Source organism: Leucoraja erinacea, chromosome 36 (assembly GCF_028641065.1).
Source record: "Leucoraja erinacea ecotype New England chromosome 36, Leri_hhj_1, whole genome shotgun sequence".
Lineage (NCBI taxonomy): Eukaryota > Metazoa > Chordata > Chondrichthyes > Rajiformes > Rajidae > Leucoraja > Leucoraja erinaceus.
Genome location: NC_073412.1, coordinates 7,638,154 through 7,652,836, shown reverse-complemented (window position 1 = coordinate 7,652,836; position 14,683 = coordinate 7,638,154). Strand labels below are relative to the sequence as shown.

The 14,683-nt window shown below is 46.7% G+C and overlaps 1 protein-coding gene across 3 annotated transcripts in view; it reads left to right on the top strand.

The window, feature by feature from the left end:
* man2a2 (mannosidase, alpha, class 2A, member 2) overlaps positions 1-14,683 on the top strand; it is a 67,451-nt gene that overhangs the window by 46,551 nt on the left and 6,217 nt on the right. For 2 of the 3 annotated variants that reach the window (XR_008726251.1, XM_055662594.1), the window contains exons 14-19: positions 1,799-2,029; positions 3,088-3,210; positions 5,637-5,751; positions 7,108-7,241; positions 9,710-9,851; positions 11,081-11,214. Coding sequence is in view for 2 of the 3 variants with exons in the window: in XM_055662594.1 (XP_055518569.1) it covers positions 1,799-2,029; positions 3,088-3,210; positions 5,637-5,751; positions 7,108-7,241; positions 9,710-9,851; positions 11,081-11,214 (879 nt within the window). In the remaining variant the exon portion in view is untranslated. Of the gene's footprint in view, positions 1-1,798; positions 2,030-3,087; positions 3,211-5,636; positions 5,752-7,107; positions 7,242-9,709; positions 9,852-11,080; positions 11,215-14,020; positions 14,102-14,683 lie in introns of all 3 variants that reach the window. The other variant, XM_055662595.1, reaches the window with a different exon arrangement.

Genomic DNA, 14,683 nt, shown 5'->3' with positions numbered 1-14,683 from the left:
TTTGCTCCGATACTCAACTACTCTTGTTATGAAGGCCAACATGCCATTAGCTTTCTTCACTGCCTGCTGTACCTGCATGCTGACTTTCAGTAACTGATGAACAAGGACCTGTTTCCGCGCTGTATCTCTCAACGAAACTAAACTGAACTGCTGGTGAGAGTACGGGTGTCAGGGGTTTGGGGAGAAGGCAGGAGAATTGGGTTGAGGGGCAGAGTTAGATCTGCCATGATGTAAAGTAGACTTGATGGGCGGAATCACTTTATTAAATTTTTTTTTTTTTTTTTTTTAATTTTATATATTAGAAGCAAGTACAATACAGTGGTACCTTTTTTCAGGTGCCAAATATATGTTAGCATGATACATTCTCTGTACAACTTCATTTTTAATTTTTTTTTAAGAGAGAAATGAGAAAGAAAGAGCTAATTGAGAGTAGAAAAACGTGTAGTGTGTATAAAATAAAGAAAGAGATAGTGAGGAATAGAATATAGAATAGAATAGAATAGAATAGTTTCTTTATTGTCATTGTAACATGGGCCATGTACAACGAAATTTAAAATGTCAGCCAGTCAGTGCAGCATTCAAACATTTCTAAAGCTAACGAAACATCCACGGTAAAATAATAAAGATAAGCAAATAAATAAAAATCACAGACAAAGCACGCATACACACCCAACCCTCCATCCTTCTGTCGATTTCACCGTTACCACAGTCCCTTAGTCTGTATCGCCCCTGCGTTCCTTGGCGGCCACATTTAGTGCTTTTATAGCAGTGGGGTAAAAACTGTTTTGTGGTCTATTTGTCCTTGTCCTTGTGGATCTGTACCGTCTGCCTGACGGCAACAGTTCAAACAGGGAGTGTCCGGGGTGGGAGATGTCCTTTATTATATTCTGGGTTTTTTTGGTGCAGCGGGAACTGTGTAGGTCCTCCAAGGTAAGGAGAGGGCAGCCGACAATCCTCTGGGCGTTGTCAATGGCCCTCTGGAGCGCTTTCCTCTGAGCCACTGTGCAGCTGGTGTACCACACGCATACACAGTATGTTAGTATGCTCTCAATGGAGCACCGATAAAAGGACAGCAGCAGCCTCTGAGTGATGTTGTTCTTCCTGAGCACCCGCAGGAAGTGCAGTCTCTGCTGGACCTTTTTCAGCAGCGCAGCGAAGAGAAATAAGGAAGAAGAAAGAGCAGGAGAGAGATTAGCAAATAGGCGATAGGTGATGAGTTTTTATCTCCAACCCTCGCGGTCCCTCAGATCCACATCAGCCGGTCTCCTCTCCATCCACGGGTCCGGCCTCCGCAGTTTTGGGGACAGAGCCTTCTCCAGGGAAGCTCCCAGGCTCTGGAACTCCCTCCCCCAACTGATCCGCAATTCCGTGTCCCTCACCATCTTCCGGTCCCGCCTCGGGACCCATCTCTTCACCTCTGCCTATCCTTAGCCCCACGTCCCCCTCCCTTTTCATCTGTGCATTAATTGCCTCGTATTGTGTTTTGTATTGAATTATGTCTTTACTTTGTGTACTAGTCATGTCTCTCCTATTTATTTCATTCCCCTTACATGTTTTTCCTCTACCTGCTAAATTTTTGTAAGGTGCCCTTGAGACTCTTGAAAGGCGCCCATAAATAAAATGTATTATTATTATTATTATTATATTGTTGATCATCTTTCACCCAAACCTGAAACAATTGATTTTTACGATACTGTTGCACCACATGCTCCTATCACTTATGGGTACCCCTTTATTCAGTATAAGATGATTTGTTCGAACAATCGCCGTTATAAAGTCATGCTCTCTTCAACTCCAGGTTTCCTTTGTTGCTCGTCTCCCTGCTCTGGGGCTTGCAGTGTTCCAGCTCTCTGAATCAGCTAACACGCCAGTGAATTCCAACACCGCCATCTACTTGCGCAACCGAGATGTAACCGTGAGTAAGAAGGAGCCATTCAGCGTGAAGATCCTGGAGTCCGCGACTGATGATTTCTTCATCGAAAACCAGCAGATGCAAGTGTGGTTTAATGGAGTAACTGGACTGATGGAGGTAGGACTCGGCCTAGAAACAAAGAACACTGACACAAATTGCTGAAGAATAGTTCAGACACAAGTTGTACACCATTAGATAGACACAAAATGCTGAAGTAACTCAGTGGGACAGGCAGCATCTCTGGATAGAAGGAATTCGGGACAAGACCGAAGAAGGGTCTCGACCCAAAACGTCACCCATGGCTTCTATCCAGAGATGCTGCCTGTCCTGCTGAGTTGCTCCAGCATTTTGTGTCCATCTTTGATGTAAACCAGCACCTGCAGTTCCTTCCTACACAATTGTACGCAATTCCTGATTGTGCCATCAAATTATCCATAGAGGAACTGACCAAGATTGAGGCATTTTGCCTGAATTGTGAGACGCTGGCGATTTGTGCTGTTGGGACTGTTATTATTTCCCATTTCTAGCATTCTGGTGTTTATGCAAATCAGCTTTAAGGGCCTGCCCCACTGTACGAGCTAATTCAAGAGTTCTCCAGAGTTTACCCTGATTCGAACTCGGAGAATTACAGTAATAGCCGCTCGTAGGTACTCGGGGCTCTCGTGGACATTTTTCAACAAGTTGAAAAAACTTCACGAGCTTACCGCGTTTCCCGAGTACTTGCCGTTAACGTTACGAGCCGCTAAGGGATGTCCCGAGCTCCGACGTACCCGCTACGTAATTCTACGTGCTTACCACGAGTTTGATTTTTTTTTTAAACTCCGGAGAGCTCTTGAATTACCTCGTACAGTGGGACAGGGCCTTTAGTTGAAAAGCTAGAATTGCAAAACAAAAGAATGTTCACACGAGCCTGGACCGGTTTAGAGCTTTGTAGTTTGTAACTTGCAATTAACTATACATTTTTACAATCAACTATGTTGCTGCATTTTAGGTCAGGTACAATATGACCATCCTGATTCCTTGCCTACATGTTCTCTTTAACTATCTTCGGAGAGTTTTTGTGGTTGCAAGGGAAAGTACCAGGGGAGGGGATGGTTTGGGTGGGAAGGGACAAATTGACCAGGTAGTTCTTTTGCGGTTGCAATCTCTCTTTAACTGTGCTGTTTACTTTCTAGAACATCAAAAGGAAAGATGACCAGCAGGAGCAAAAGGTGCGGATGGAGTTTATGTGGTACGGGACACGGAACTTTAAAGATAAGAGTGGTGCATACCTCTTCCTACCTGATGGTGAAGCCAGGGTATGTAGCTCTGTAATAGCAGTTGGCAAGTTTTGGTTTATTATTGTCACGTGTACCGAGACGCAGGGAAAAGCTTGTATTTATGTGCTATCCAGTTAAATCGAATGATACCATCCACGAGTACAGCATGTAGTGCAAAGAGGAAAATGCCAGAGTGCCGAATATAGTTTTCTAGTAATGTTAGCATTGCAGTTGCAGGAAAAAAGTCCGATGTCCACAGTGAGGTAGGTTGGAAGATTTGGCTTACTCTTCAGTCAGATGAGAGTGGAGAAGCTTCCGTGATATATTTTGTGTGTGTGTCTGTGTGTGTGTGTGTGTCTCTGTGTGTGTGTGTCTGTGTGTCTCTGTGTGTGTCTGTGTGTGTGTGTGTCTGTGTGTGTGTGTGTGTGTGTGTGTGTGTGTGTGTGTCTGTGTGTGTGTCTGTGTCTGTGTGTGTGTGTGTGTGTCTGTGTGTGTGTGTGTGTGTCTCTGTGTGTGTGTGTGTCTCTGTGTGTGTGTGTGTGTCTGTGTGTGTGTGTGTGTGTCTCTGTGTGTGTGTCTCTGTGTGTGTGTCTCTGTGTGTGTGTGTGTGTGTCGGTGTGTGTGTGTGTGTGTCTCTGTGTGTGTGTGTGTGTGTGCGTGAGTGCCAGCGTTACTATCTTTGTTTTACCCAAACTCATGGATATTTTCAATATTTCTTGCATCTCCCCCCAGCCTCACCTCATCCAGTTTCTTAGGTCCGTCCTCTTAATTAAAGTCTCTCATCCCACAACCATTTTTGTAAATCTCTCCTGCTCTCTCTCTATCTCTCTCCAAAGCCCTGTGGTTGCCTGCGTTGGGGCACCCAGAACTGTTTGCAAAAGTCCAGTTGCAGCCTAGCCAGCGTTTTATGACGATTCAAAAACAGACTGCTGGATGAACTCATGCGGGTTAGGCAGCATCTGCGATGGGAAAAGGACAGATGATGAAACTGAGTGACTCCAGCAATCTTTCTCTGCCCAAGGTGTGCAGCAGTAGAGCTGCTGCCTTACAGCGCTAGAGACCCGTATTCGATCCTGACGATGGGTGTTGTCAGGATGGAGTTTGCACGTTCTCCCTGTGATTGGGTGGGTTTTCTCTGGGTGCTCCAGTTTCTTCCCACACTTCAAAAGACATACAGCTTTGTAGGTTAATTGGCATTTGTAAATTGTTCCCGGTGTGCGGGGATCGCTGGTCGGCGCAGTCTCGATGGCTCAAAGGGTTTATTTCTGCGCTGTATCTCTAAAACTAAAATTAAAAACGAAAGGTTTGTAGCTTAATTGGCTTCGGTAAAATTGTAAATTGTCCCTAGTGTGTAGGATAGTGCATGTGTACAGATGATTGTTGGTTCCGCACTGTATCTCTACACCCTAAAGCCTAAAATCAGTGTGCACATAAAACTGTGCACACAAATACCCAGATCTCTCTGTTCTTGTTTCGGAGAATTATACCCTCCAGTGTATTTTGGTTCTTCCCATTCTTCCGAAATTTTCGGAAGAATGGGAAGAACCAAAATACACTGGAGGGTATAATTCAACGTTAAATTTCACCTGCCGGTGATTCACCCACCACCATGCTGCTGTCAACAAGAGGTGGCTAAATGTGGACATTATCGTTATACCCCTAGCTAACGGCCGCGGGACTTGCCATCGCCCGCCGGGGGCTTTAACATCGGGAGAAGAATGGAATACAGGGGAGAGGCAATGACTTTGCCTTCCATCACAGTGAGGAGGAGATTCACTGTGATGGATGTTTGTATAAAATTGTGTTAATTGTGTGTCTTTTTTTTTTTCTTGTTGTATGACTAGAAACCAAATTTTGTTTGAACTTCATTTGATGCTCAAATGACAATAAACTGTATTGTATTGTATTCACTGGAATTTAGAAGGATGTGAGGGGGTCTTATAGAAACATATACAATTCTGAAGTGATTGGACAGGCTAGATGCAGGAAAAATGTTCCTGATGTTGGGGAAGTCCAGAACCAGGGGTCACAGCTTAAGAATAAGGGGTAGGCCATTTAGGACTGAGGTGAGGGAAAACTTTTTCACCCAGAGAGTTGTGAATCTGTGGAATTCTCTGCCACAGAAAGCAATGGAGGCCAATTCACTGGATGTTTTCAAGAGAGAGTTAGATTTAGCTCTTAGGGCTAACGGAATCAAGGGATATGGGGATTTGATGATTCTATGATTCCCCTATATTACTACAATGAATGCACTTAGAGTGTTTAAATGTCTGTAAATCACAGCTGAAGCACTGAAGGGCACAATTTGAACAATCTTTTTATGAGGAACGGCATAAAAACTTCATCAATCCTATTTTGGGAATAAATTATAGAGGACTGATCGCAAAGCTAATGCACGCTATAATTCTTTTGTATTCTGTTTCCTTTGCATTCACTCATGGCTGTGTGTTTTTGTCCGGTTTCAGGCCTATATGTCCAAACAGACTCCCATCACTCGGGTTACGGAGGGGCCTTTGTTCTCGGAGGTTGTCACCTTCTATCGGGATTTCCAGCAGAGAATTTGTCTTTACAACTTGCCAGGTAACAGCAGTTTTCTTTGTCAGCGCCACTTTCTCGGGATGCAGAATTTCCCTGGCGTTGCAGGGACAGGAGTAGTGATTGGCAAAGCTAATTGTCGGGATTCGCGGGTACTTCCTGCTCTGTGCCCAGCCAGAAAATCAGATTTATGTTCGATGTGGAGTTTCGATGAATGAGGGATGATCCAATTGAAACATAACACCCAACATTTAACGAGGTACAGCCGGTAGAGTTGCTACCTTACAGCGCTAGAGACCTGGGTCTAAAAATCCCGGGTGCTGTCTGTGCGGAGTTTGCACGTTCTCCCTGTGACCACGTGGGTTTACTCTGGGTGATCCGATTTCCTCCCATATTCCAAAGACGTGCAGGTTTGTGGGTTAATTGACTTCTGTAAATTGTCATTTGTCCTTAGTGTGTGTTGGATGATGCTAGTGTACAGGATGATCAGAATTGGAGGGCCTGTTCCCACGCTGTATCTCTAAAGTCTAAATCTTTAGGGTCTGTCCTCTCTTAACATGCATTTCTGCAGGAAGCAGTAAACAGTAACAGATCCAGGAGAGGTACTAGGGTTGATTTAGTGCACTATTGACGTCGGGAATTGCTGTTGATGGACATTGATGAGTTTAATCCTCCTAATCTGAGGAAAGACATTCTTGCCATAGAGGGAGTACAGAGAAGGTTCACCAGACTGATTCCTGGGATGGCAGGACTTTCATATGAAGAAAGACTGGATAGACTCAGCTTGTACGCGCTAGAATTTAGAAGATTGAGGGGGGATCTTATAGAAACACAAACTTCTTAAGGGGTTGGACAGGCTAGATGCAGGAAGATTATTCCCGATGTTGGGGAAGTCCAGAACTAGGGGTCACAGTTTAAGGATAAGAGGGAAGTCTTTTAGGACCGAGATGAGAAAATCATTTTTCACACAGAGTGGTGAATCTGTGGAATTCTTTGCCACAGAAGGTAGTTGAGGCCACAGTTCATTGGCTATATTTAAGAGGGAGTTAGATGTGGCCCTTGTGGCTAAAGGGATCAGGGGGTATGGAGAGAAGGCAGGGATAGGATACTGAGTTGGATGATCAGCCATGATCATATCGAATGGCGGTGCAGGCTCGAAGGGCCAAATTGCCTACTCCTGCACCTATTTTCTATGTTATTGATATCATCTGGCGCAGATAGATTGAATGGGATGGGTCCAGTCAGTAGCTTATACTGTGCACTGTTAAAAGCCTCACATTGATAACCTGATCCAGTCCATTGTACCAGCAGGAGTTGCTTATAATGTACCTATAATAGCTTATAATGTGCTCCATTAAAAGCCTCGCATTGATAACCTGATGCCGTCCATTGTACCGACAGGAGTTGAGGGGCTTTCGCTAGATGTTTCCATTGTGGTTGACATCCACGACCAGGTCAACAGGGAGCTGGCAGTGCGATTGTCCACTGGGATTGAAAGTGGAGACATGTTCTTCACTGATCTGAATGGGTTTCAGGTAAATCCATCTAAAGTGTGGCATTGGCCACTGTTCTGGAAAGTTGAATGTGGTGGATAAAGGGGAATTTAATAGGAAGTGTTCGTAAACGGAAAAAAACCGACTGTCAGGAATTTGTCCTTGACAGCAAGTGTCTGAAACTGACTCCATATGCATCTCACTGCTACTCAGGTGCATGTGAACAGTATTGTCACATTACTTGAAGAGCAGATGGTATCTCTGTGGCAGCAACTGTTATCAAACACAGATTAGCAGCTTACTCATCCTGTCACTGTTTAAGGGCCATTAATGATGCAGTATGATCCCCTTACCTGACCTTCAATCATAATTCACTGTGTGAAACACTCGCTCTAAGATATCTCTATTTTGTCTGGTGCCGAACACACGCAGTGATGGTCTTTAATTTTAAACCATTGAGCCTTTCACGGTCTGAGCAGCACATTAACGGGTATTGGATGATGAGGGTAACTGCACCACGACCAGATATACTCAGTTCCTATTATAAATTGTGTAGGAAGGAACTGCAGATGCTGGTTTAATCCGTAGACACAAAAAGCCGGAGTAACTCAGCGGGGCAGGCAGCATCTCTGGAGAGAAGGAATGGGTGATGCTTTCGATGCTGCCTGTCCCGCTGAGTTACTCCAGCTTTTTGTGTCTATTTTCCCTGTTGTAAGTTGGTGTATTTTGGTCTGATTTCTTGCTGTATCAGCCCTACATTCGACATATATGCTGGAAACTGGTGAAGTGAACTGGTTGCGTGCCCTTTATTTACACCCCTATCTGGTGTGAAGTGAAGTCCGGATAATTCCCGCTTACCAGCTTTACATGAGCAGCCTGCGTTATGAATGCAGAGCTAGTTTTAATAGAACGTGCGCACAGATCGTAAGATTTTATCGTAGGTGAATTTATAGACTCATTTAATGGACTCCACATTCAAGTCCCTGACTTCATTTTACTGGGCATCAGGTCACGGGGGTAGTTCAGCGTGGAACATCAGCAGGGGTGGGGAGAGTAGCGGGAGAGGCTTGACGTTACAGAGTCGTACGGCACGGAAACAAACCCTTCGGCTAAACCTTTCCACGCCGACCAAGGTGACCATTCTAAGCTCGTCCCACATGCCAGCATTTGGCCCATATCTCTCGAAACCTTTCCTATCCATGTAGCAAAACAAACACCTTTTGCATGAGAGCAATGTGTTATTCAATGTTTGTTTTACGGAGTCATGAGTACTGTTGACATTGATTGCCTCTCTTGAAAAGTCCTTGAACTGAGCGGCTTATCGTAGCAGCTCAAAGGCAGTGACAAGGCAACCAAGATGCAGAAGGTCTGGAGCAGGGGTGGGGAACCTTTTCAGGTTGGAATGCCGTATCAAGTTAGCTGTAATCTAATAAGGCCGCATCCTATTTACTTCAATTCGATATACTTCAAAATTTTGTAAAAATAGCCCTCATTACTTTTTTTTATTGTGGCCGTCAGTCGGGGAGGATTATTTTGTTGAATCTTCGTTTACTCTTTAGTATTTTAAACACGTTAATTTTAAGATTTAAATAAAAATAATAAACGACAAACAAAAACATACCAATAAAAATAAAAGGATTTGTTCTACAAAATTTGGATTCATTCAAAAGGCCACACATAATGGCCTGGAAGGCCGCAGGTTCCCCACCCCTAGTCTGGAGTCACATCAGAACATCAAATGTCAGTAGACAATAGACAATAGGTGCAGGAGTTGGCCATTCGGCCCTTCGAGCCAGCACCGCCATTCAATGTGATCATGGCTGATCATCCCAAATCATTACCCCGTTCCTGCCTTCTCCCCATATCCCCTGACTCCACTATTTTTAAGAGCCCTATCTAGCTCTCTTGAAAGCATCCAGAGAACCTGCCTCCACCACCCTCTGAGGCAGAGAATTCCACAGACTCACCACTCTCTGTGAGAAAAAGTGTTTCCTCGTCTCCATTCTAAATGGCTTTCTCCATATTCTTAAACTGTGGCTCCTGGTTCTGGACTCCCCCAACATTGGGAACATGTTTCCTGCCTCCAGTGTGTCCAAACCCTTAACAATCTTATATGTTTCAATGAGATTCCCTCTCATCCTTCTAAACTCCAGAGTGTACAAGCCCAGCTTCTCCATTCTCTCAGCATATGAGAATGTCCTTCCTCACATTAGGATGTCCTTCCTCAATGTCTTCCCCACACTGTAAACTGCATCATATGTTGTCTTTCTGCTGACTGGTTAGCACGCAACAAAAGCTTTCCACTGTATCTCTGTACACGTGACCATAAACTAAACTGAAACTTAAGTTACAGTGAATCATTCGGAGTGTTATAACAATCTGCTGTTTACTGATCGCCATAGAATGTTTTTACTGAGTGAAACTTAAATTCCCCAACTATGCTGTAGTTGCAAATAAGGAAGATTTTCCACTGTCGAATGGACCCATCATATTTCTCTATTTTGAAATAGATTCAAACACGGAAATTCTTACGGAAATTGCCACTTCAGGCCAACTTCTACCCCATGCCAGCCATGGCCTACATTCAGGACAATCGCTCACGTCTCACGGTGCACACCGCTCAGTCTCTTGGGGTGTCCAGCCTACACAGTGGTAAGTCTTGTAGAAGGACAGCGCGGAAACAGGCCCTTCAGCCGACCAGCAATCATCCTGTACACTAGCACTATCCTACACACTAGGGACAATTTACAATTTTACCAAAGCCAATTAACCTACAAACCATCTTTGGAGTGTGGGAGGAACCCGGAGCACCTGGGAAAAACCCACGCGGTCCCAAGGAGAATGTATAAACTCCGTACAAACAGCACCCATACTCAGGATTGAACTTGGGTCTCTGGCACTGTAAGGCAGCAACTCTATCGCTGCTCCACCGTGTGGCCCCTAGCGCTCCCAGATGCCATAGGAGTGTGAAGAAAGTACCTCTAGCCCTACCCTCAGTGGCGGTGGTGAGTGGTGGCGTTCGTGGGTCTTCCCTCTCAGCATGATCTGCAGCAATGCCAGGGTCCCCAAGGGCAGGAGAGATTGCTAGTAACCAAACGCAGCCCTGTGCTGAACATGCAGATAGTGTCGAGCCAGCAGTACATTTTGTTTTGGAGACCCGTATTTCACTATGGGCTGCTAAACAGGCTGGTTCACTTTGAAAAGAACTGATGTTACAATCACTCCAGGACAGGTTAGGTTCCCTTGGGAAAGATCCATTCCCGCAGCCAACATCCTCAGACAATAGACAATAGGTGCAGTAGTAGGCCATTCGGCCCTTCGAGCCAGCACCGCCATTCAAGGTGATCATGGCTGATCATCACCAATCAGTACCCCGTTCCTGCCTTCTCCCCATATCCCCTGACTCCGCTATTTTTAAGTCCTATCTAGCTCTCTCTTGAAAGCATCCAGAGAACCTGCCTCCACCGCCCTCTGAGGCAGAGAATTCCACAGACTCACCATTCTCTGTGAGGAAAAGTGTTCCCTCGTCTCCGTTCTAAATGGCTTACTCCTTATTCTTAAACTGTGGCCCAACTGGCATTTCCCTGCCCCCCACATCACAAAGCCTTTGGTCGGGCAAAATGGATAACACGGCAAGGATTTGGTAGCTGGAAAACGGTGCTGGAAAAATCGGTGACCACCTGATGTTTTTTTTCGAGGGGTCGGGTATTGAGGGGCCTGAGTAAAGGACAATCCTCGTGCATGGAAATAAAGTCCAACACTCGAGCAAAGAGAACATTTCTAACAAGCCCCGTACCGTCAGGAAAAGAAAAGGAATGTAACAGAGATTGAACCGATTGTTGCTAGAATCTGAGCTGACGTTGACCCCCTTTCATTTGTAGGTCAGCTGGAGATTATTCTGGATCGGCGGTTGATGCAGGATGATAATCGCGGCCTTGGACAAGGGCTGAAGGACAACAAAGTGACCTGCAACAGGTTCCGCATCCTGCTGGAGAGGAGAACGACCACAAGCAAAGTATTCAGTCCTTTGCAAGCTTCCTGTGGCAAATAATCCATTGCCTCTGTGTGGAGGGGAGATGGACTTGCAGCTAAATTAAAGCATCGGTTTCAGCTCCAGTAGGGGGTTAAAGATCCATTTGGCCTTGGTATTAGTAGAAGCCCACTTCCACACCTGGTCTGTGAAGGGACTTGACCCGAAAAGTTACCCATTCCTTCTCTCCAGAGACGCTGCCCGTCCCACTGAGTTGCTCCAGCATTTTGTGTCTGATCTTCGATTGAAACCAGCATCTGCAATTCTTTCCTACACATAAACATCTGGAAAGCAGACTATTATCTGGCAAAAACAGGAAAGCAGACTATTATCTAAATGGTGACCATTTAAGAAAAGGGGAGATGCAACGAGACCTGGGTGTCATGGTAGACCAGTCATTGAAAGTAGGCATGCAGGTGCAGCAGGCAGTGAAGAAAGCGAATGGTATGTTAGCATTCATAGCAAAAGGATTTGAGTATAGGAGCTGGGAGGTTCTACTGCAGTTGTACAGGTTCTTGGTGAGACCACACCTGGAGTATTGCGTACAGTTTTGGTCTCCTAATCTGAGGAAGGACATTATTGCCATAGAGGGAGTGCAGAGAAAGTTCACCAGACTGATTCCTGGGATGGCAGGACTTTCATATGAAGAAAGACTGGATAGACTCAGCTTGTACTCGCTAGAATTTAGGAAATTGAGGGGGGATCTTATAGAAACTAACAAAATTCTTAAGGGGTTGGACAGGCTAGATGCAGGAAGATTGTTCCCGATGTTGGGGAAGTCCAGGACAAAGGGTCACAGCTTAAGGATAGAGGGGAAATCGGTTAGGACCGAGATGAGAAAAACATTTTTCACACAGAGAGTGGTGAATCTCTGGAAGTCTCTGCCACAGAAGGTAGTTGAGGCCACAGTTCATTGGCTATATTTAAGAGGGAGTTAGATGTGGCCCTTGTGGCTAAAGGGATCAGGGGGTATGGAGAGAAGGCAGGTATGGGATACTGAGTTGGATGATCAGCCATGATCATATTGAATGGCGGTGCAGGCTCGAATGGCCAAATGGCCTACTCCTGCATCTATTTTCTATGTTTCTACATACTGTATTTACATTACTTTAGACTAGAGATACAGAAACAGAATCCCCTCAGCTCAATGAGTCCACGCTGATCAGCATTCACCCCAGACGTTAACGCTGTCCCACTCCCTAGGAACACTATTCATTGAAGCCAATACACCTACAAACCTCAGATTCAGATTCAATTTAATTGTCATTGTCAGTGTACAGTACAGAGACAACCAGTGTACAGTACAGAGAAACCTGTATGTCTTTGGAGTGTGGGGGGAAACCGGAGCACCCGGAGAAAACCCACATGGTCACAGGAAGAACGTACAGACTCCTTACAGACCGCACCTGTAGTCAGGATCGAACCCGGGACTCTGGTGCTGTGAGGTAGCAGCTCTACCGCTGCGTCACCGTGCCGCCTGGTCCGTATTGAGTCAGTCGACGGCCTGCCGTTCGAGCGGTGGGGGGGGATTGGAAATGGGCCAAGGTGACCCATGCACGTGCAGGGAAGGAGTGTGTGGGGAGATGCTGGCCGCTTTTGGGCCTCCATTACAGGAACACGCGAATGCAGTGTGGGAGGAGCAAGCCACAACCCTTCTCCCTGCCCCCTCCCTCACCTGTGGCAGAGTCCGCAGATCCCAGCTTGGAGCGCTCAGACTGAGGTAGAAGCAAGTCATCCTTTACCCTGAGAAACTGCCGCAGAGGAAAGGCTCTTGTGCTTAGTTGTAAGGAGCCTTTAGACTTCAGTTGGAGTCTCGGATGAAATAGACTGCAAGATAAAGCTCTGCTTTTCTCCCTGTGTGGCCCAGCCACTGTCAAGGAGTGAAGTAGAAAACAGGTGCAGGAGTAGGCCATTTGGCCCTTCAAGCCAGTACCGCCATTCAATATGATAGACAATAGGTGCAGGAATAGGCCATTCGGCCCTTCGGGCCAGCATCGCCATTCAATGTGACCATGGCTGATCATCCAAAATCAGTACCCAGTTCCTGCTTTCTCCCCATATACCTCATATTATGTCTCCTGTCCCGACTGCAGTGTAGCAGAGGTTGCAGGGCAGGGTATGTGAATGCAGAAGGAATGGTTCAGGGCTGTCAAACCCATGGCTTTAGGCAGAGAAGACGGCTGACAGCATTGAGGAGTTCTGCCATGTTAGGGAACGATAGGCGGGAATTGCAAAGCCTGCAACCAGAACGACCTGTAAACAAGTGGAGTTTGTGGGAATTTCCTCTGCTCCAAAAAAAGACACAAAGTGCTGGAGTAAGTCAGCAGGTCAGGCAGCATCTCTGGAGAACATGGCCAGGTGACATTTCGAGTCATCCACACACTGGAAACAAGGAACTGCAGATACTATATATATTTTTTTTTAAAGTCTCAATGTGCTGCAGTAACTCAGTGGGTCAGGCAGCATCTCTGCACAACATGGCCTGGTGATATCTTCGTTTTGGGACCCTCATGTTCTGCAGAGTTCTCCTCATGTTCTCTATAGATGCTGACTGATCCAGCACATTGTAAACCAGCATCTGCAGTCTTGTTTCCATTGTTAGTGTGCGTGTGCGTGTGTGGATGGGGAGCCTATGACGAAGCTATGGGGGGTCACGAGGCAGTGAGTGTGTGTGTGTGTGTGTGTTTCACATTGTATAGTTAGTACTGTGTGGTTGCAGTGTGCCAGGCAGTGTGCTGTACTGCTCTCCGATATGTTCACCATTTTCTTCATTCCCATTGCTCCTCCATAGCCCACTGGCTTACTGTCAAGGCTGTACTCCATGTTACAGGCGCTCACAGCCTCCATCTTTTCCCGGATCACCACCCACGAGGTAACCTTGTAGCGTGCAGACTAGGTCAAAGTATAGCTTGCTGATTCACTTTGACCTCCTCACTGTAGCTGCCTATGAACAGTAGCCAGTAGCTGCCTGTGTGTACCCATCCCAGTCGCCGATTAGCAGTTCCCCTTTGCCTCCGTGTTAGCAGGTGACACCAGTCAGTATTTCCAGTGCCTCACTTGCTGTCAGCAAAAGTGCCTCCCTGCGCTCCTCTGCTTTCCTGCCCCCCTCCGTCCCAGAGCCCCTGCATCCTAGAGCCCCTCCGCCCCAGAGCCCCTCCGTCCCAGAGCCCCTCCGCCCCTGAGCCCCTCCGCCCCTGAGCCCCTCCGTCCCAGAGCCCCTCCGCCCCAGAGCCCCTCTCCCCCAGAGCCCCTCCGCCCCAGAGCCCCTCCGCCCCAGTTCCTCTCCCGTCCCAGAGCCCCTCCACCCCCAGAGCCCCTCCGCCCCAGAGCCCCCCCCCCGTCCCAGAGCCCCTCCCGCCCCAGAGCCCCTCCACCCCAGAGCCCCTCCGCCCCAGAGCCACCCTCCCCCAGAGCCCCTCCGCCCCAGAGCAGCCCCCCCCTCCCCCAGAGCCCC